Source organism: Palaemon carinicauda, chromosome 38 (assembly GCF_036898095.1).
Source record: "Palaemon carinicauda isolate YSFRI2023 chromosome 38, ASM3689809v2, whole genome shotgun sequence".
NCBI classification, from domain to species: Eukaryota; Metazoa; Arthropoda; class Malacostraca; order Decapoda; family Palaemonidae; genus Palaemon; species Palaemon carinicauda.
The window spans coordinates 37,832,827-37,856,229 of record NC_090762.1 but is presented as its reverse complement, the minus strand read 5'-3'; the positions used below and the strand labels follow the sequence as shown (position 1 = coordinate 37,856,229).

General features: G+C 34.9%; 1 protein-coding gene across 4 annotated transcripts in view; it reads left to right on the top strand.

The window, feature by feature from the left end:
• eIF3a (eukaryotic translation initiation factor 3 subunit a) overlaps positions 1-20,673 on the top strand; it is a 28,972-nt gene extending 8,299 nt beyond the window's left edge. The window contains exons 4-22 of one of the 4 annotated variants that reach the window (XR_011041730.1): positions 665-790; positions 1,339-1,479; positions 1,730-1,982; positions 2,611-2,791; positions 3,043-3,188; positions 4,025-4,200; positions 4,365-4,550; positions 7,944-8,024; positions 8,633-8,713; positions 9,370-9,555; positions 10,790-10,837; positions 13,707-13,883; positions 14,129-14,367; positions 14,673-14,857; positions 15,950-16,156; positions 18,410-18,695; positions 19,133-19,618; positions 19,816-20,066; positions 20,481-20,673. Coding sequence is in view for 3 of the 4 variants with exons in the window: in XM_068362079.1 (XP_068218180.1) it covers positions 665-790; positions 1,339-1,479; positions 1,730-1,982; positions 2,611-2,791; positions 3,043-3,188; positions 4,025-4,200; positions 4,365-4,550; positions 7,944-8,024; positions 8,633-8,713; positions 9,370-9,555; positions 10,790-10,837; positions 13,707-13,883; positions 14,129-14,367; positions 14,673-14,857; positions 15,950-16,156; positions 18,410-18,695; positions 19,133-19,618; positions 19,816-19,990 (3,360 nt within the window). In the remaining variant the exon portion in view is untranslated. Of the gene's footprint in view, positions 1-664; positions 791-1,338; positions 1,480-1,729; positions 1,983-2,610; positions 2,792-3,042; positions 3,189-4,024; positions 4,201-4,364; positions 4,551-7,943; positions 8,025-8,632; positions 8,714-9,369; positions 9,556-10,789; positions 10,838-13,706; positions 13,884-14,128; positions 14,368-14,672; positions 14,858-15,949; positions 16,157-18,409; positions 18,696-19,132; positions 19,619-19,815 lie in introns of all 4 variants that reach the window. The other 3 variants (XM_068362079.1, XM_068362078.1, XM_068362080.1) reach the window with 3 other exon arrangements.
• The last annotated feature ends 2,730 nt before the right edge of the window (positions 20,674-23,403 follow it).

The window sequence follows — 23,403 nt, the reverse complement described above, 5'->3', positions numbered from 1 at the left end:
ACATGATTAGGAAGATCATTTCACAACTTGGTAACAGCTGGAATAAAACTTCTAGAATACTGTGTAGTATTTAGCAATAACCCAATGTTTATTTCATGAAACGGGACTATTTGCTGACTTAGAGCTGGAAATCCTAGGTATGGGAGTGAGGTTAGATCTACTCTAGGCCATAAGTTAAAATTTGACTTGTACACAGTTTCTTGGAACCTATTAACCCTTTTACCCCCAAAGGACGTACTGGTACGTTTCACAAAACTCATCCATTTACCCCCATGGACGTACTGGTACATCCTTGTAAAAAACTGCAATTTAAATTTTTTTTTGCCTATTTTTGATAATTTTTTGAGAAACTTCAGGCATTTTCCAAGAGAATGAGACCAACCTGACCTCTCTATGACAAAAATTAAGGCTGTTAGAGCAATTTAAAAAGAAATATACTGAAAATGTGCTTGGAAAAAAATAACGCTGGGGGGCTAAGGGTTGGAAATTTCCAAATAGCCTGTGGGTAAAAGGGTTAAGTTTGTGTAAGTTATGGACCCTCTGTGTGTTTTTTAGCCATTTTATGAGAGCAAAGAGTATGTTAATCGAGTCATCATACAAGCAGGGTAACTATGTTAAGTTTTATATTTTATTCACTTATTTGTATTCATGTCATATCTTACAGGACCGTAGCGACAGGACTATCTTGACCCCGTGGGTGAAATTTTTATGGGAATCCTATCGTCAGTGTTTAGAATTATTAAGGACCAATTCCCGTGTTGAACGTCTCTATCATGATATTGCAAAACAGGTGATGTATGCTAATTGTTGTACCATATTTAGTATTTTAGCGGTTATAGATATCAGTATCTTCTGTGTTAATTTCAACAATACCATCAGGTTTAAGCTTGAAGCAAGTGAATATTGGGACTCTGATATTCCACTAAATCTTGGATAATTTGTCAAAGGAGGATTGTTTAATAGAGAAGTTTTTAAAATTAAATAAATTTTTTATACGTTTGAATTCTAATGAAGCAAAATAACTATAGATACAAGATATGTATCCTGTGCAGTATACATACAGTATTTGTGCATACATGCTAATGTTAGTCAACATGTCTTGAAATCTGAGGTACAGTATTGCAAAAAATTAGTTGGTCATAATAAGGTTATGATTACAAATGTCATTTACTGTCTGATATCTATGAGTATTAAAGAAGTTTAGAGTGTGTAGTTGAATACATTTTGGTAAAAACTTCTGTGACATCTGAACTATTGACTTTGTTGCCTCTTGTAAATACTGTAATGTTGATTAGTAAAGGAGTCTTGCATCCGTACTCATTAGAAACTGTTTTTCAGGCATTCAAGTTTTGTGAGAAATACAGTCGTAAGACCGAGTTTAGGAAGCTTTGCGACAACCTCCGCACCCATCTTTCACACATCCAGAAGCAACAGGGCTCTGCAACTGCTGTTAATCTAAATAACCCTGAAACACAACAGGTGAAATATTGATATTTACATCGCATTGAATTGCATTTTATATGGATTGATCAGATCGCTGTTTTCTCCTGATAATCTTTATTGGTTTTACTCAAAATTATTTTATCCACAGGTGACTGATATGATATATTCTTCAAATTATTTGCAGTATATCCAGTACTTCACAGTTTAGGGATTTTTTAGATTGAAATGCTTAATTTATTGTTGTAACATGCAGAAAACTTGTGCTCATTTAGTTTTATTTTTCCAGATGAATCTTGAAACTAGACTCGAGCAACTAAATTATGCCATCAAGATGGAATTGTGGCAAGAGGCTTACAAAGCCATTGAAGATATCTCAGACCTTATGAACAAGTCGAAAAAGATGCCCAAGCCACATGTCATGGCATCTTACTACCAGAAGCTGAGTTTGGTCTTTTGGAAGGCTGGCAACCAGCTTTTCCATGCTGCAGCGTTATTCAAGTTATTCCAGCTTCTCAGGGATCAGAAAAAGAATATAACAGGTATTTATGTGCAGCCAAGTTCTTCCTGTTTGTTGTAGTTATTGACATTCGCAACCTTTGACTTTAGGGTTTTTAGCAAGATATTTTGAGTCCATTACAGGGAAATAATGAAATACAAATTATCTCTGAATATATCTTCTTCTTCATCTGCATCTTTTCCCATTTCTGTGTGGGGTCGATGTTTGTTGCCAGCTTTCTCCATCTACTTCTGTCCCACACTTCATCACCGGTTAATCCCCTTGATCGAAGGTCATCCTTGGTACAGTCCATCCACCTTCACTTTGGTCTCCCCCTCCTTCTCGTTCCCTGTACCTTCATTTCCATCACTCTCCTCCCGTATCTCCGAATTTGTCATATTATACATTATGGTGAATAACAAAATTAAACAGATTAAGAACACATGAACAATGAAACTAGATTTGTCATCCTGCTCAACAGTTCCTTTCTCCATCAACCCTTGATTATGTTAAACCCAGAGTTCGTTATGGGTATCTAGTTAGGAGGCATCTGCAATTTGTAATTAAATGGGTAACATTTTAAAAAGAGCTTTAATATTTATACTTATGTAATTCAGTATCATTGAATATATTATTTCTGTCTGGTGCATTATTATATATTTTGTTTACAGCCGAGGAAGTTAGCAAGCGGGCATCTATAGTTTTGCTTGCATGCTTAGCTATTCCTTTGCCATCAGCCCATCCTGAGTTTGACCGTTTTATTGAAACCGAGAAGTCTGCTCTGGAGAAAATTGACAAATTGGCAACACTTTTGTCTCTACCAAAACCACCTACCAGAGTATCACTGATAAGGTTAGTTTTTCCATTCAGTATTGTAATTGTAAGAGCTTCATTTCATTGATGCTTTGTAATTTAGGATACTGTATTGTAATGAGGTTTTAACCTATAGCCTTGACCTTACTAATGTAATTTAACCATGGCACTCATTTATATAGTTAATCTTGTCGTTAGGTAAGTAGGCGTGCAAGTTGACGTATTTCTGAGCGACATGCTAATGACTTGCCGCTCCTTTGTGTATTTTAAATGTATCTTTATTTTGACAGAGATCTCATCCGATTCAATGTAGTAAATGCTGTACCTCAGGAGTTGCAGAACCTGTATAAGCTTATGGAAGTAGAATTTGATCCTCTTAACCTCTGCAATAAAATGAAGACGCATTTGGAGTGGATTCAAGAGCACCCGGAACTAGGTACGTAACTGTTGGATTCATAATTTTAGTTTTGATATTAATCCGACTAGCAGCTTATGGGTAGTGGCTCGCAACCTCTGCTTGAAGTTATCAAAGTTCAGGTTATTGCATTAATGGCTAAGAGAATGTCAAGATTTTATGATACAAATAATTTTTTAATGGAATTTTATTACTAAATTATCCATTTTTATATTTACGCAAGCACATCCGGTCCCTTACGCAACCCTTTTCTGACCTGGATCCTTATTTGTTGATTTTTCTTCAGAAATTTTAAAGAAAAATTTTTCAATATTTCATTTAGTGTAACATCATAATTTTTTATTATTCTCTCAGGAAGAGAATACAAGTTATTTTCTTGATTGTATCGTAAATAAAAGTTCTGCACGTTCTCTTTAGTTCATCATTGTATTTCTTTGTCTCCTCATTTATATATGCCTTTTTAAAATTAAAATGTTATGATTATGCTGAAAGATGCATAAATTATTGAGCGACGATAACTAGATATGCATAAAGCGTCAAATTTGCCAAGAAAATACCCGGACAAGAATGTTGTACTAGCAATGTCTGCTTTATGTGTGTGTGTGGGACCATTTGGTATATGTAGCATACATAAATTTGAGGGAAGAGTCGCACCACTGCATAGTAAATGATGAATATGTCTTGAAGACGTTCAAAGTACAGATATATGGAAATAACCTGCAGGAACAGTTACCTCATGTGTGAGAGATATGAGATGAAGTTAAGATTCCCTTATGCTCTTTATCTTTTATAAAATATGTATCTTCTTGCAAATGTGTATTTTTGGTTTTGCTTTATTATGGTTCTTCTTGCCACAGGTTTGACTCAGTATGTCTCCGCCTTGCAAGAGATGACTATAACTCGTTTAGTAAAGCAGGTTTCTCAGCTTTATCAGAGTATAACTTTCAAGAGGCTGCTAGAACTGAGCATTTTTGTCAATGCTTTCCACCTTGAACGAATTCTTGTAGATTTGGTTCGCCATAATGATCTTCAGGTATGTATGTCTGGGTGGAATTTATTTTTTTTTTTTCTGTATATACATTAATAGGCTATTTATTTTTAATGCTGTAAACTGTTTTGTTTTACAAGCTATGATGTGTTTAAATTTTTACTCAGTGTGATGCATATGAATAATTATTCTCATTTTTTGAAAATCAGATACGTGTAGATCATCGCAGTGAGTGTGTCCATTTCGGCGCTGACCTAAGTGAATCTCAGCGAGAGGATTTGCCGGAAGGGCCAATGCTTCAGTCCTTACCATCTGAAACCATTCGTTGCCAGTTAGTGCAAATGGGATCTGCTGTGCAGTCCTGCTTAGCCCTTATTGTTCCAGATAGTAAAAAGGTAAATATTGGTGCCTGTGTAGTTTAGCCTTAATGGAATTTTTTGTTTGTACTGTGAAACTCTAGATAATCAAACATCATAAACATCATAGTCTTCATAAATGTTTTCATTTCGATTGAGGTCTTGTCACATTGTGTTGTCCTCTGTCTAGATGTTCGCTAATTTTTTTTTCCACAGTTCCCTGATTTTATCCTTTAGGGTTTTTGTACTGTAGAGGATAACTTATCTGATTCACAATTTGCTGGTTGTATTTCAAGTTCTGATTCACAATTTGCTGGTTGTATTTCAAGTTCTGATTCACAATTTGCTGGTTGTATTTCAAGTTTGTTGTCAGCCTAAAAAACTTTTCACATGAGTTGTCTGGTGATTTTATCATGTGCTGATCAGTCAACTGAATCATCAACAGTCACGACCTGGCCTTCTCTGTTCCTTATTTTAGTGTAGAGGGGACCTTTGTAGCTATATATATGTGTGTGTTTTCTATTTGACATTCTTCTGTTACTTTCTTCCGCTGGTGAAAGGCCTTTAAACCTTCCTCTGGGTTTTTGTCCTGTTGCTTCATATGCAGTATGCTGGTTTTTGAATGAATTGAATTGTTCATTACTTCTTATATAATTTATTTCTTTATTTCCCTGGGGTATTTTTTTTTTTTTTTTTTCATTTTTTTACCAGATGGAGCCCTTAGACTTAGCATACTGCTTTTCCAAAAATGGTTGTAGCTCAGCCAATAAGGATAATAATAAGGTTTTGTTTCCTTAGAATAGTAAAGGCATTATGTATCCATCTAAAGTCCTCCTTTCTTTTAAAAGGCATTTATATTTTCCAAGTCTTGCTATCTTTCTATCCATACTGCAGTTACTTTCTTGTTAGTTCAATATTCATTGACCAGTATATTGCAAAGATGACAAGAAGTGATATCCTCTTCTAATATCTGCCAGGCTATCAAAACTTTGTTCTCAAATATCTGATCTTTCCAATATTTCATCCAATATAGTTCAGGCTTTGAAAACCACCTACTGCATGTGTATTTAGTACATCCAAAGGAATTCTTATGACTCCATCTGTTAACATTCAGTAGAGTTCACTCTTACACTATTTCCGCTTTCACCACTTTCCTGGGTGTACTTTCTTCTACAGTTATTGTATTTTCTATTTGAAAATTATGCCTAAAGCAACAATCATTATGAGCAGCATGCAGTGGAACATATAAGACCTAAAGTCCCACAGATGCTTTTTATAATGATGGATCCAAATCTCGAGAATATGCTACAACAGGAAAAAAAATATTCTCTACCCAATAATGCGTATGTTTTTTACAGCAGTTATCTGCAATATGGTCTATTGTCAAGATTGTTGAGAAGTTTATCTTTTTATCTACCATGTCATTTCCCCCAATTTTTGGGGGTAGCTGAATAGATAAAAGGGGTTGATTATTTTTCTTTGTTCCTCCCATCCTGATAAGGGCTTCAGATGAGTATGATTGGTAGTGCTAGGGTACCACAGCCCACCCCTGGTATCCACCACAATGAAGCTTCATATGTTGAATCCCCTACTGCCGCTACCTCACCGGTCACCAAAGAAACTGGAGGAAGCAGCAGGGATTATTGGAACTTCGTTACAATTGCTTGCCATTTATTCTTATTTCTAGCATGCTCTTTTTCCTCCCATGTCTATCCTCCTATCACTCAGAGCTTTTTTCACTCCATTTGTCTTCTTTGACAGACAGCCACTTAACATTCTCTACATGGCCAAACCACCTCAGTACCTTCATAGCCAGTCTAGCTGCAAATTCATTTCTTTTGACTGGTCTCACCCCAACTACTTCACTCCTAAACCTAGCTAATTTAGATACACCAGCCATACTCCTCGAAAACTTCATCTCGAACACATTCAATATCTGTCTCTCACTTTCAACCCTCACAACTCTGATCCATACATCACAGTAGGTACAATTATTTTCTCATACAAAACACACTTTACATTCTTTCCTAACCTTCTATTCTCTCTGACATACATCTGCTTCCACTCCACCATTTGCAGCAACAACAGATTTGATTACTTGAATTGATCTACTTCCTCAAGTAACTTTCAATTCAACATGACATTCAATCTCGCACCACCCTCCCTCCCTTTTTGTGCATATCATAACTTTTTTTCTTACCCACATTAACTCAACTTCTTCTGTCGCACACCCTTCGAAACTCTCGCTAATCTACCCTGCTTCTCCTTCGAGTCTGTTACCAGTACAGTATCATCTGCAGACAACAATTAATTCACCTCCTACTCATGATCACTCTCATTCATCAGTTTCAATCACTAGAGCATTCACCTCTCTTACAACTGCGTCAACAAACAAATTGAACAATCTTGGCGATGTCACACATCTTTGTCTTAGCCTCACTCTCACAGGAAACCACTCGCTTCATTTCCTATCTTACCTCATGCTTTACTGCCTATGTATAAACTCTTCACTGGTTGCAACAACCTTCCACCAATTCCATATAACCTAGCACATCCCACATCGCTTCCCTACCAACTCGATCATAAGCTTTCTCCAGACCCATAAATGCAACATACACCACCTTACCTTTTGCTAGATATTTCTTGCTTATCTGCCTAACTGTAAAGATCTGATCTATACATCCCCTAGCTCTCCTAAAACCACCCTGCACTTCTAAGATTGTATTCTCTGTTTTATCCTTAATCCTTTTCATTGAAACTACCATAAACTTTTCCAACCATACTCTACACAATAATACTGTACTCCTTGAATTACAACACTCATGCCACATGAAAAAGATTAATAACTAGAAGTGCTTTAAGAACCTCTTGAAAAAATGTTGTCCTAGAAAAAATACCTTTGTTGAAAAAAATAAACTTCTCATTTTACATATGATGCCATTGTGAATGTTAAAATATCGTTGCTCCTTCAACTTGAAGGCATACTTTATTTTTTTAAATAGCTTTGTTGTCTTTGTCCAGATTTAGACATTTCCATTAATGACGGCAGCTCGTTGTCGGAATACTCACACTTCATGAAATGCTTTATTCACTTTGGTGCTCTGTTGAATTTCATAGTTTTTGTGGTAGGATTTTTTTTTAGGTATGTGGAAATGTATACATTAGGATCTGAATGCACATTCAAGACCTGTATGTCTTATGATACAGTAGTTCATATCTTCAAATGTTATTTGTTTTGTTATGAACATTATACTTTTTACATGTTCTGGTTTGCTGAATTTGTAAATAGCAATCCATGATTACAATATTATTTTAGTGGTCCCGTACATTAAAGTAAAAGGCTTGTTGCTTTTCTCTGTTTTAATTACTGTTTAAAGTTTAGTTGGTACAGGAACAAGACCACTAACCTTATTTTATTTTCTCTCTTTGTAGAAGGAGATGGAGTCTATGAGGGCTCAGACCATTCAGTTCTACAATCAGACAAAGCAGCGAGATCACATGAAAATCTTACAGGTGAGGAAATAATGCGATCATGAGCCGATCTTTTGTTTGTGGCTGATTTGTCACACGTATTCAGGGCATAGACTAAAGCGAAGTCTTGTAGTCAGAAACATCATTTACTTGGAATCTATCTAGTCTTGTTGCCACTAGAATGAACTATTCTGCTTTAAATTACATTTTCAGAATAACAACAACGAGGATAAATTATATCTAACCTTATTTTTACGAGTTTTTGTATGAAAGCTTGACTTATAAAGAAAATCAATTTTGAGGTTGTTTATATATCATAGTTTGAACTTTTATCTTAAACAAGGGAAAATGAAAATCCTCTTTGCTCTGTGCTTTTTAATCTTACATATTCTCTGTTGAGCACCTTATAATATTTCATGTTCAGGTTAGCTTTGTGTAGGGTAAGTTTTCCCTGAAATTTATGGAACAAATTTTTTTATGAATATATCAAAGTTTTTTTAATATGATTGAACTTTCTAAGGTTCAATATATGTTTTTGATATTTAACATGCATTTATATTTTAGATTTGTTCATTTTGACATCTAAGCCTGGTATCCAAAAAAAAGTGTTTTGGTGATTCTGGGTAAAATATGATTTTATTTCATTTCAGCGTCAACATATCATAGAAGAAAGGAAAGAAATGTTGGAGAATCAGAATTTGGAACGTGAAGAAAGCATCCGACGTGCCCAGGTTAGTTGTTAGAGATATTCCTTGGTCAAACTGTTTGGGTATTATTTTTTCTCATCACATAATGAAACACACCATGCCAAGCAGAGTAGGCTTACGGCAAGTTAATTTATGGTGCTAAAATTTATTTTTTACAAAACGCTTTTTCTTTATGTCCATAGGGCTTGCACAATTTAGGTACAAAAATCCTTTAATACTAGTGTTACATACATATACCAAGGCACTTCCCCCAAGTTTGGGGGGTAGCCGACATCAAACAAATGAAACAAAAAAGGGGACGTCTCCTCTCTATGTTCCTCCCAGCCTGACAAGGGACTCAACCGACTAGTGTTACTTGAAACTTATTTTGATATGATTGAGTCAAAGATCTAGACTAGACTATTCATTCAAAGGATTTTTTATGCAATAAGTAAATATTGGAACTGTTGAATTAAACATTGGACAACTAAATGTGAAGAATTCAAAGTTAAATTAATAGAAAAGGCAGAGAGAATTGTGAACACTTGAAAGATCACTGTAAATACATTTATCGTCATCCTTATTGCATGAAAGAGATACCGTGATTAGGATCCTTCCGTAATGCCATCCCATGAAATATCTTGCAATATTTATATTATATTCATACTGTAGTTACATTTTTGCTGTATTTCCATTCTTAGGAAGAGCAGCTTAAGAAACAAAGGGAAGAGGAGCAATTGAGACTGGAACGTGAGGCAAGCAGGCGTGAGAAAGCCCGGCAGGAGGAACAATTGAAGATCATTCACACCAAGCAAATCAAGGAACGTCTAGAACAGATGAAGAACACTACCATAGGTCAAAAGATGATGGAGAGGTTTGGCGACGAGGTTAGTCTCTTCTTGGACATTTTCTTACAAGTGCCTAGCATTCATTTGTCCAAGTTTTATTTTATTATTATTAGTTATTGGGTAGGATTCTAGTTGGGTTATACAGTACTGTAATTTGGAGTGAGTGGTCCAGATAGGATTTTTTTCATTTTTTTGTCAATTTTTAATGTAAATTTGATTCAGGTGATTAGAGCCATTGCAATCGACTGGTCAGGTATAGTTAACCGATAGACTTCTGAAGTTAGATTACTATGTTAAGGAAAGAGCATTAATGAAATATGGAGTGTAAGTAAATGGAGGGTAATTTTTTTTTGTCGAAAACAGCATTTTTGGAATTGAATCATTGACCTAAATTTGAGACATGGCATGAAATTTGAATTGTGCAAGAGGAATAAGCTTGTTGATGTAACATCGCAAACTGTATTGATGAATTGTATCTGAGGGTTATGCTTTTTTTAAATTCATTCATTCATTTATTTTGTTTTTAGTAAGCCTAGTGAGTATCTTATTGGCTCCTGTTGATATCAATAAATGAAGTGTTTTCTACAATCTTGCATTTGCAATACAGTTTATGGATTTGTTTTTGGGGCCAAGATTAGTTTAAGTTAAAGCATACAGACTATTAAGATGCCTGGAAGTAGGAATGATGTTTGATTTTTTCATTAAATACCTCTCACTTGAGGAAATAGTTCTCTGTCTACTTAGACTTAATCCTTTAGTTTGTAGAGAATATTTGAATGGCCTTATAAGGGCTTGCTGGAATAGTTACTAAAATAACATATAACCCTGCAGACCAAGATAGATCTTGTGTTCTTAAAGATAAGGGGTTAGTCTGTAAGGGCATTGGTTTCATATGAGCGTTTTATATTATGATAAGAAAGTGTTTGGAAGTTTTTTCACAGGTTTCTTTTCTTCCATCCACCAGCGGTATGATATAGAATTTGCAGTAAACTTTGTCAGGTTGAAGTATATTTCTTAACTCAAATGACACTTGTAAAGTTAATGTTCTCTTTAAAAAAATCTTTTTATGTGTAGAGAGAAAACATTGAATTTCAATTCTCAAGACTAGTGAAATACTCAATACAACAAAGAATGGGCATATGCCTAGGTGAAGATTTATGCAACTTGTAAGAACTGTGATACTGTTTTTTTTTTTTTTTTTTTTTTTTTTTTTTTTTTGAAAGGTAGATTATCAAGTTCTAAGGTGTATATCGATATGATTTTTTCCTTTCAGAACCTAGTTGGGTATTCGGGTTCAGAACCCAGCAGTTCTTCATACATGGTAGTGATATTGTTAGATGTGTGTGTGTGGGTGTTTCTTAGTTGGCACAATATCTCCCCCACTTTTGATACCTGGGAGTTTCCCCCCAAGATATATATACTGTACATCCTAATTTTACAAGTCCAAACTTCTCACCAATTTCTACCTTATTTTTTACTTATTTTAACATCATTATCACAAATCTTCATTCAACCTAAAAGAATGAAAGTTAAACCAGATTGCAGTCTTTTTTAGAAATGCTTACTAATTTTGGTCTTGGTATATAGATAGATCAGTACTGCTGCAAAAATGTGTGAAAAGGGGCTTCCAACATTAGATGTAAAACCAAAGACATATTCTATACATTTGTAAATGTTGGAGAATAGTAAACAATAACTTTGTCTTTTTAGATTATTCCATATGTTAGTTTGCTATTTTGTAGGTTAATGTTACTAATAATCTATTTCTTTGTGTGTGCGATTGCTTCAGATCATAACACCCATTAGAGTATCCTTTATATATTGTCAACTTTAAGGAGAATCTAAATTTTCCCCTGATTTTAGACATATTTTGCCTCGATGTATCTACAACAAAGTTGTCAGCTTTTAGTAAAATTGAAAATTTATGACTGGCGAGAGTAGCAAGGAAGACATTTACGCAACCCATCTGAGCTAATTCCCGTGATCAGTGGAGGGATGATGATAGTCCATATAATATATGCAGTTTACTAGTGAAAATTCTAGTGACTGTATGTTTTGTTTATCATTGAAGACTGGCCTTTTAACATGATGAGTTTATCTAGAAAGATAACACACTAAATGTGTTAAATTTCGTTGGACGAACATGATTAATGATTTTGATGCTTATCAACATTTCTCGCAATATAGCTTTGCTTAACCAGGTTGTAACATATTTTTGAGATCTCTCTTTACTGAGCTGGTGTTGGTGCCAAGCTTAACTTTTTTTTAGCCCTATCGATCATCCTTGAGTTTTCTTACATCAGTGTAATTGTTTATCCAGTCATTGCAGAGCTTATCATATTTTGAGAAAATATTACCTGTAGGATATTGATTGTCTATAGTTTTGTGTCCCCCCATGGTGTGCAGTTTTCTTCAAGCATTCTAGGAAGATAGTTTTTTTTAATTTTTAGAGATTCTATTTTTGGCGTAGATTACATTTTTAGTACCCCCCAAGTTGACTTGATAATAGAAAAAGCCTTTTTTGATATAAGTATGATATTGCTGATCGGGTGTGTGCAGAGATATTGTGCCAGTATATCATTTTAAAGAATTTACTAATTTTTTTGCCAGCATTATTATATTAGAGGATTTACTACTACTGAATTGCATTATTTGAGGTACTGTATTTGTTTGCAATCACAGTACTGTACAATACTGTACCCCTACTAGCTCCAACTTGGATGTAGGAACACACACACACTCTCTCTCTCTCTCTCTCTCTCTCTCTCTCTCTCTCTCTCTCTCTCTCTCTCTCTCTCTCTCTCTCTCTCTCTCTCTTTTTCCTTCCTTTTTTTTATTGGTCAATGTTAATCATATCAAAATTGAAAAGAATGCAAAAAAAAAAAATAGATTATGACGATAATGCATCTCTCTCTCTCTCTCTCTCTCTCTCTCTCTCTCTCTCTCTCTCTCTCTCTCTCTCTCTCTCTCTCTCTCTCTCTCTCTCTCTTTTTTTTTCCTTCCTTTTTTTTATTGGTCAATGTTAATCATATCAAAATTGAAAAGAATGCAAAAAAAAAAAAATAGATTATGACGATAATGCATTGAAAGTGCAAATTGCATGTAATGAAGAAAATGAAACATTGAAATGGAAGATGTAATGTAGACAGCCAATGCCAAAGGAGTTAAGGCAGAAATACAATTAGGTTAAAAGATACGACTGATAAGTTGCCTATGATTGGTAGGTGAAAACTAAATGAAGACAAAAAGTAATGCCGTAATCTATTTTTCCTTTCTTAAAGAATACTTTATAGCAAGATGTCTTTCAATTGTGATCCATGTTTTATTCCACCCTATTTACTACAAGTTCCTGCATCTGAGTTAGCTTGTGTTAATTTTGGTTGCTTAACTAACAAAGTGCAGAATTAATAGTCGCTGAATAGCATTAGATACTGTAGGTATCAATGTTAACGGCTTTCTGTCCTGTGGATCTTGATTACAATTTTTTTTTCCATTGGTAGAGAAAGATGGGGTTTTCGTGAACTATTTTCAATATAGAATTTGTTTTAATATTTTATTCTTCAAGTCGTAGAGGACAGCAAAATGGTATTGATTTGTTGATTGTGATTTACAAAAGGCGTAATATTAGTTTTTCGTTTTGGTCAATCTAGTTGTATTCTAGTTTGATATCTTAGTACTGAAAATACTGTATTAATGGGTAGTATTTTTATAATTCAATTGATTTTGTAGTACAGGACAGTACTTTACATGTATAGAGGTTACCTGTAATTTGTGGCGATTGAATAAGTTAACTGCTGCAGTTCAACATTACTTTTTGAGGGGATGGTTTGCTAGTTGCCTGTCAAATATTTCATACTGTGAGATTTCCTAATAATTTTTTTTAACATGTTTTTGGTGTACTAAAAGAATATTGCACCTTAGTGCATTTCTGATATTAATTTCTATATACATTTTACATAGTTTTTAGTTTGTTAGTAGGGAAAAGTATTGATTTAAGTTGTTGTGTGCTTTTGATAATCTAGTATTGTTGTTAGTGTTTGGCATTATTAATCACTAATGTTTGTTTTCATAATGTTAGAACCTTAAATTAGAAAGTAGACTTCAAGTCTCTAGAGTTGAGTTTATTATTATTTGTACTTCAGAATGATGACCTCCAAGTTACTTTTTTCTTTTTCTTTGTTGATTTCAAGGAACTTATTACTCTTGGTGCAGAAGAAATCCTCCAAAGGCAGGTTGAAGAATTGGAGAAAGAGAGACAAGATTTGCAGAAACGTTTGAGATCTCAAGAAAAGAAGGTTGACTATTTTGAGAGAGCCAAGAGGCTCGTGGAAATTCCACTACTGAAAGAAATGTTGGAAAAGGAAAAGGTGAGTTATTTCAAGTTTATAAGAATAATTCTCATGTAAATGAATAGGGCCTTCGAAATGTTATGAAATTTTTTCATATAATTAAAATTCTTGATATAAATGAATAGGGCCTTGGAAACATGTAAAATTTTTTCAAATAATTGTACATGCACTATAACAATTAACAGGAAGAGTACCTTGATTTCTTTGTTCTAAATCATACAGTATTTTGACATTTTGAATGAGTTTTATTCTTTTTTATCTAGGAACGAGATAAGGAATTCTGGAAATGTCAGGAGGAGGAGCGTGTGAAAAAACTTATTGAAGAACATCAAGTTAGTCTTGAGCACAGTAAACGACTTCAGCAAATGCACAAGGACCGTGACGAGTTCTTAAGCCAGTTGAAGTCTTCAAGGCGCTCTGAAATTGAGAAGAAGCTGAATGATTTCAATGCAAGACTGGAGGTTGAAAGAAAGACCCGGCTTACTGAGAGGAAAGAACAGAGGTGAATTAAATGTTGTGATCAGTAGTTTTATCATATAGAAAGTTAGCCTATAGTTTTTTCTTATTGTTTTAGTTTGTATTAGCTTATATTAGTCACATTTGTCTACTCATAAAGTAGAAATGAAGGATGAATTTTTAATTATTGTATTAGTGGTCACATATTGATGTGAGGTTACAGTCCGAGTTCGACAGTATGAGAAAATACCAAACCTTTGTGAAACCAAAATATACAATGTATCATATATGTTGTTAGTTCCCTGTTAGGAGAAAATACCAGAAAATCTGCATAACCTCTCTTCTTTAAAGGCGACGCGAGAGACGTGAAACTTATTACCGCATCAAGGCAGAGGAAGAACAGCGGCGTAAAGATGAAGAACTTAAAAAACAACGAGAAGATGAAGAGAGGCGGGAACGGGAACAGAGAGAAAAGGAAGAAGCTGAATACATGGCTAGGAAGGCTGTGCTGGATCGCCAGGCTGAATTGCAGAGAGGTAGATTTCTAAATGTTATATTAATGTTTCACATTATGTTCAAATCCTATGCATGCTGTGCCCTTTTTTTATTTACATGCAAGATCACTTTCAAGAAGAATTGAGGACATGCATGCATGCATACATAAGGCAATTTTACATCTTTTTAACTTATTCATTACATCCATAATGTTAAATGGTATTTAGGATGAATTTTAAGGAATAGTTGGGTACCTCTTTTAGAATTTGGATACTTGGTAGACAGCTTGTATTACTGGTCATGGGCTTTTGTTGACTTTGGTCGTTGCTTGGTATAGCATTCAAGAAGTTGTGCCTCTTTTGCTCCTATTATATTTTCATGTTAGTATTCTGTTTTTTGTTCCTAATTTCCATTTTCCAGGTTAGTTGGTGGAATTTTTTATTTTTGAAAGGTTGGCTGGTCTCGGATACCTTGGATTTAGGTGCATTTTTATTGAAGGTGAATAGCATAATACTTGATATTTTACCATTTGGAGTAAAACATCATAGAAAGGTGAATCATTGTCTATAGCTATTTATGGAGGGAGATTGATATTTTTTATAGATTAATACAAATGTAGACCATCCTACATTATGTGGATTTTCTTTTTAAAGTAATACCTTTTTTTTTCTTTAGAAAACTTCTTTACTTTAATTTTTCTTATCCTTACTCACTTGTAAATTTCCAAGCTGTATACAAATTGTTCACGAGAAGAGAGAAAGGACACTTGGTGCTGTAGATTTGCCTATTGTATGTATGGTTGGTTTGACAACAATTTTAATTTCTCTGATATTTCATGACAAAGAGTTGGGACTAGTAAGTACTTTTTAGAAAATGGTTTGTATGTTTTTATCTTTAAACTGATACAACTTGCCTTTAAATGACATGAAGTGGAGGAAGGTTGCCAATTAGTAAGATATAATATATCTTCACAAAGGCTAAAGTAAAGAAACTTCTCAAAACTGAGGCGAAATTGCTGTAATTTTGTGTGAACATTGACGCTATATTTATTTTGGGTACAAAAACTTAATGAGTCCTATCATTATAAGTAGTTATCCTATTATGAATTTATGGCATTGTTACTTGAAATTTAGAGCGTGAAAGGGCAATAGAAGAAAAACAGAAGCAAGAGGTAGTAACTCGACGTCCGGTTAATGATGATGGATGGCGCCGAGGAGGTTCTCGCGACGAAGTAAAGGAGTCCCCGAGTTCTGTATCTTCGGTCCCACCCAAACGGGTCGACCGGGAAGAAGGCGGCTCAGAAGGAGGTGAACGTTCAGGTTTATGGAGAGGTGGAGCAGGTATGTTGGAAATGTAAAATGTTTTAGTAATTTGATCTTTGTTGGATTTTTTCTTTTCATGATTTTAGTTAATCTTAATTAAGGGAATCAGCAACCCCAGATCTACATTTAGATGATGGAATTAATTGAATAAAATTAGCATCTGCATATGCAAGTGTTTACAAAGCCAAACTATTATGTGTATTTAGTATGAAAAATAATGGATCTTCATTATTCAAGTAGCATATGAAATTTAGAACACATGGACAGTATACTATTTAAAAGGATGTCATCGGCTACTTGAGAGAACATGTTAAACAATTTTTCATTGGCTATACTTTTAAATTGGCTGGTGATTTCCCCCCCCCCCCCCCCACTCGGAACTGGTAGAAAAACGTACTGGATCTATGAAAGATACTCTACATATCAAGATGTTTAGATCTTTATTATGAATACTTGAGCGATGTACATGAAGCGCCTAGCTTCCACTGAAGTAATCTTTAATTAGTTATGCTGTGAAAGAATTAGTCAATTCTTTTTCGTGTAAAAGAATTACCGAAGTTAAAATACCTGTAATTTTTTTTTTTTTTTTTTTTTTTTTTTTTTTTTTTTTTTTTTTTTTTTTTTTTTTTTTAAAGGAAGAAAATTCATGACGAGATTTAAAATTTTGGGAAAAATTTCCTATCATTTCATTAGCAATTATTAAGTTACTTTATTTCCCATAGTGTTTTGCTCTAAATAACCGATGTGATTTTTCCGTTCGTCGTGAAGTGATTATTGAATAATTTTTCAGGAATTTTTATAATTTTTCTAAAGTATTGGTAAAGCACTTATTTTGTATAAAAAAGAGTAAAAACTTTACACAGGCCTTCTTAGACTTACGACTACAACTTTACGACATTTTTTCAGGGTGATGTCATCACAAGTCTATGGGAAAAAGTACCATAATGACAAATGTTGCCTTGGAAATATATTTTTTTTGTATAAAATTAAACTGATTAATCTTGGTAAATTAGTATTTTCTTTTATTGATAATAAACAGTACTGTATTCATTTTCAGTAAAAAGCACATTTAAGAAAAGTTTTGAAATCTGTCGTTCATATCATACGTCTGGTGACGTCATATTACCGGCGGAAAGTGACCGTCCTTCCAATAGGCTAACGATTAGTATTAGTATTCCCATTATCGAAATGTCTAGTAACGATACAAAGTAATTTGTGGGCCTTGATCGGTTGTTATGGGTACTACGGAGCTTAAATTTAACTCTACCCTAGTTTTATTTAATATATATTATATTGATATTTATCTAAAAAGTACACTAATAGGACAAATATTTCTAAGGGGACAAATATTTCCTTAGAAATATATTTTCTTTTACATTATGAAAATTAAATACTTATGCTTGGTAAGTTAGTATTTTCTTTCATTTCTTGTAAGAAAAATGAGAGGATTTATATATTTTGCAAATCATTCTTTGTAGAGTTTACGTCACGTGTCTTGTGACGTCATATTTTTGGTGGAAGCGCGGTGGCAAACGGAAGGATTTCCTTTAGGCATGTTACCGAGTAATCTTATTATCAGTATTCCCATCATCGGAACACCGAGTAACAATATCAAGTGCGTTAGTGGTCTGTATCAGTAGGCTAACGTTTACTAGTGAAGACAATGAACAATATTAATATGAAATATATAAGACATAAAGGGGATGATATTTTGTAGAAATGGTAGCTGAGAAAAAAGGAATAATATAAGTAAAAGACAAATCTCGTCGCGTGTCGACAGCATTACCGGTAAAACTTTTTAGTCTCGTGTGTGGGACTTGTGGTATTCAGAGGCGGAGGAGCTTTCTCTGTGATTTGAACACTATGCCAATGAATACACTAAAATAGACCTTACAAAATCATGAATAAGGACTAGAATTACAAGTGTTTCAGTTGGTGGTATAGTAGGATGTGAGGCTCCCTACGCCTCCAAGCGGGTGGTGTCAGGCATTTGAGTAATGCCTCAGATTAATATTGATAATCATGATGATGACTTATCCGAACGTTGTGGTGTGTATTACCAGGGATGTTTTGACGTATAACGATGTCATCATAGTGAAGGTGTTAAGAATCTTTTGATACATCCTAAAAGTACTACAGTAGCCCATCACCTTAAAGGATGCTTTTAAGATTTGGGAATTGGAGATAAAATCACTCAAGTAACAAAAGATTTTATAACTTATCCAACATTTAAATGTACAAGGTCTTTAATGGGAAACTTGCACTTTTCAGGTTTATGGCGAGAGAAGGAGAGAGAAAAATTCGATGCATGGCGTAAAAAGGAAGAGGGTGAGGAGGGCGGTAACGTGGAAGAAAAAAGTATGCCAATTAGGGATGAACCTCCTCCAAGGGACCGTGGTAATCGGGATATTCGTCAAGATGAACCTCTTCCGCCACCCAGGGATCGCGGAAATCGAGATATCAGGAGAGATGAACCCCCAAGAGATTTTAGAAGGGACAGAGATGACCGATTTGGTCGAGATCGTGATGACCGATTTGGTGGCCGAGGGGATGATAGGTATGTATTTGCTAGTGTTGTGTAAATAGTATATCTTATTTTGTAATGAAAGAATCCTTTATCCCCAAAAACTAGATTCTTTTAAGTCGGTGAAAATCCATATTGCACTTTGCTTTAACATAGGTTTTTCCATTTACTGATCTAGTTATAATTTCTAATATTTTAATTTTACATAAGCTATCTCAGCTATCTCACATCTAGGAAACAAATAAAAGTGATGTCATTATAGCAAACCTATCTTATTTTTAATTTCACATACCAATTCATATTTTATTTTTTTCTGTATTCTCTAGTTTTATAAAATTCTACCATCATTTTGGGACTAAAAAGGAAAAAAAAAATATTTTTTATTGTTTGATTATGATTACACAACAGAAATAACATAATTAATCCAAACATCTTTTAAGGAATTTAAATTTTTTAAATTCTCTCTGCAGAGAGAGAGAGAGTATTGGCGATTGGAGGCGTGGTCCTGCAAGGTCTGAAAGAGACTTTGGAGATAGAGACAGAGACAGAGATAGAGGTGATAGGGACTTCAGACGTGGAGACAGAGATGGGGGTGATAGAGATACCCGAGATTTCAGGCGTGGGGGTGACAGAGACTTTGGTCGTGACCGGGACTACGGTGGCAGAGGTAACTGGGACCGGGATCGTGGAGGCGACAGAGACTTTGGAAGGAGTGACAGAGAGAGGGATAGAGACTTTGGTGGAAGGGGTGGTGACAGAGATTTCGGAGGAAGGGGCGGTGACAGAGATTTCGGAGGAAGGGGTGGTGATAGAGACTTTGGTGGAAGGGGCGACAGGGGTGACTATGGCCGCCGAAGAATGGATCCAGATGATAGGAGAGATGCTGACCGGGGTCCATCACGATCAGATGAGGGTGGATCTTGGCGGTCTGCAGCCCCTCCTCCAGCAAGGGAACGGTAAGTTTTTTCTCAAGTGTATAAAGATCAGAATTTCATTTCCAAATATGTATAAATATATTTTTTTAATTTTTTCAGGCCACAGCACCATAGCTTTGTTGTTTAAATTCATAAATCCAATCCAATGAAACATTGTGTTGACAATTAAACTTATCTTATAATTATACAGTAATAATTTCATTTCTATACAAACTCAGTCCTCCTCGGGATGATCGTGACCGACCTGTTGAGAAAAAAGAGGAAGTACGTGAAGAAAAACGCAGCGCATGGCGAACCAAAGAAGATACCCGCAAAGAGGAGCCTCGTCCAGAAAAACCCAGAGTACCGCGTGAAGAACCCGATGAGGAAGGCTGGACTACTGTGAGGCGTTAACTTGGAAAAATGTAATTTTCAATGCTCTTTGATAAATCTTATCTACAAATAGTGTTTTTCCATCATTAGAATGAGGGTATGTTTTATATATATATATAACCATTAGATTAACTTGAATGTATTTTGGAAAGAGGCTTTTGTGTGTTTTATTTATGTCAGAGTTGTTTGGTGCTATTTTGCTGTGAAAATTTTTATAACTTTTTCCATTAGAAATCACCATTACAATATTTTCGTTGCTTAATTACTCTGATATAAATAACAAGCGTTTTAAGGTTTAATAGTCCATATTGAATATTTAAGTTAGCTTTGTTGTCAGTGGTTTGTTGTAAGTAGAATCTTAAGTTACTTGTTTTAATCAGTACAGTATGCTTATATATGAAGTCATATTATTGCATCATGGATGGCTACAAATGGTAAAAGGTTCGCATATTTTTCTTGTATTCGAAAAAGTTTCCCAGTTTTGCCTTTTGACGGTTTCCCCTATTTTCAGGAAGTGAAAAGTTTAATGGAAGATTTCCAAGAAATTGAGGAGTTTTGCCTTTTTAAATTAAGCCTCGTACTTCAGATTGTAATTTGCAGTTAATTTCTTGGAATGTCTTATGACATATAAACTGTGATTTGCCAGTCATGTTTATATACATATATATACAGAGTATAAACATCAATAAAGGTAGTGGTCCCTCCTTTTGTGTTATTCTTTTTCATTCATTTTACAGTATAAATTTCTGTGTGTGGAGAAAGTTGACAGCAATATTCGAATATAAGCTTTCCCACAGTTATCCCTACATTAAGGGGTTGATTGCTTGATGCGCCCTCTCCAATGCCTTCTATCAACAGCATCCACTTCTCTCCGTATCTTTCTTCACCTTATCTCTCCATCAAATTCTCTGCCTCCCTCTCGGTCTTCTCCCCTTAACAGGTCCCTCCTCACTCCCTCTGCATCATCCATCCTCAACACATGCCCACACCATCTTCGTTTTGACACTATCACATCTGTAATCTTCACTACGCCTGCCATGCTTCTTCTTTAATCATCTTCCAATCTTTCAAGCTGTAATATTTCCTTAATCCACCTCGGTATTCTCATATCTGTTTACTCGAGCTTTGCTTCCTCTTTTTGTCTTGGACCCCATGTTTCCAATACATACATTAACACTGGTCTTATTACTGTGCAATAGATTTTGACTTATACCATGATTGACATTTTCTTATACCATAATACTCGTGCTACCTCCCCCCTGCTTAATTCCAGGCTGATTTTATCCTTTTCTCAATTTCTCCCTCGCTTTCTCCCTCCTGACTTGTAGTAGATCTCAAGTATGTAAATTGTTCCACCTGTTATATAACCCAGCCTCTACTTTAGTGCATGGCTATCCTGTCCCTACTTTCTTTTACTGGTCACCATAGCTTCAGTCTTATCCACATTTACTCTCAAGCCCCACCTTTCCAGACTCTTGACTCTGTCTTCCTCGCATCCGAGTTGCTACCAAGAAGGTATCCTATTCCCTTTAATGATTTCCTTCTTAACATCAAGAAATTGTTTTGTAATAATTGGCAATGGCAACAGCACTCTGATAGTCTAGACGGCAATAAGATGAGAGAGGTAACAAATGTCATATCTCCTTGGAGATATAACATGATGGCCCGTAAGTGGGAGATGTCTCTTTGTTGTCTCCGCATTGGTCACACACGGTTGACACACTAGTTTCTTCTGAAGGGCCAACACCAACCGTAATGCGACTACTACTTGGTACCTTTAACAGTGAGGCATTTGTTGATTGAAGGTCCCAATTGTAATAACTTGAGAAATAGATATCTGTTTGAGGCTTGAGGTGAGGATGGCAGGTTTATCCTGGCCAAGATCCTTGGACAAGATGTGTCACACAATGCTAGTGGCTTTTTTAAATTGATGTCAGAAGTAGGTCTTCTTAATGCTATTAAACTTTTATAACATATTGACTTCTAGTGGCATTTTTAAATTTTTATCAGAAGCAGGTCTTAATGCTATTTAACTTTTATAACATATTTACTTCTCTGGTTTTAATTTAATATTCTTTTAATCTTTATTTATAATAAACGATATCAACATAAATGACATTTGATGTCAGGATGCCAGACAACTTCAAATCAATCAATCAATCATTCCCCATTTTCAGTGGTAATCTTCAAATCACCTGCCTATAGCAGCTCCCACAACTTCTTTTCTAATCTACTCTCAAGCACATCATGACCACCACAAACCAAAATGGTCTCAATGCTTACTCCTGGTGTAATCCAATACTAACTTCAAAGGTTTCTGTTTCCTCAACATCTGATATTACTTCAGTCCTTGTTATTTGGTACATCATCTCTACCATTCTAACCAACTTCTCCTGGACATAATTCTTCCTCAAGCACCTAAATATTACTTCTCGTAGTATTCTATCATTAGCATTCTCTAGATCTTTAAAAGCACAGAAGAGCTTCTGGTTTCCTTCTAGCCTCTTTTCAAACACAATATTCCTTATTTACAGAGGTGGACATACTTCCGCATGATTGATGATGAACTCTATGGATAATAGTTGAAAGGAATAGAAAAAAGTGTACTGATAGTATATACTAGTACAGTACATTTAATACTAATAATATTTATCTAGCAAACCTTGGACTAGCAATTTGGCTTACATATCTTATTTTCTAACTTTGATATTGCAAATTTATCTTTTTAACTGAATTTTTAAAAAATATAATAAACTACAGTACCGCAATTTGTATTTTTTTAAAGGCTCAAATCAACGTTTATACAAGTCTTCCAATATAGACCGGAGTGACTTCACCACTGTGTCTGGCCTTTTAATTAAAGTTTGAGAATTCAAGTCTCCTAATGGCTTAGTGGTAAAGGGTGAGAAAGCTGTGCTGCTTGGGTGCCCTTTTGTCACTAAAAAGAAGAAATATATATTTGCTAATTACTAGTGGAAGTAACAAGCACTTATTTCCAAAGTGAAGGAAACTGTATGAAGAGTAATGGAATAAAGTATAATCAAATAAGAAATGGCACAAGAATCCAAGGCCCCCATCAGCTAGAGAATTATTTGTACAGACCATAAGTAGGCACCCACTTTCAAGTAAAGAAATTAATAATAATCAAACTGATGTGCAAAGAAATTTCAATAAAAAAATATCAGAAAAAGTAGAATTACACAGCAGGAAGTTGAACATTGAAGAACAAGAAATTGAATGAACGATTGCATTCAACCAAGGGAAGAGAGAGACTTTGCTACTCCCAGGGATTCCATGTCGACTTGGTCAGCCTCAAATAAAATGGTTTCCTTTCCCTTGTGTGGTAAAGCCTGTGAAAGTATCAGAATTGGTGTGGGATTAATGCTCGTGGTCTGTGCTTATATTTAGAACACTTGATTTGCATCTAACCACCA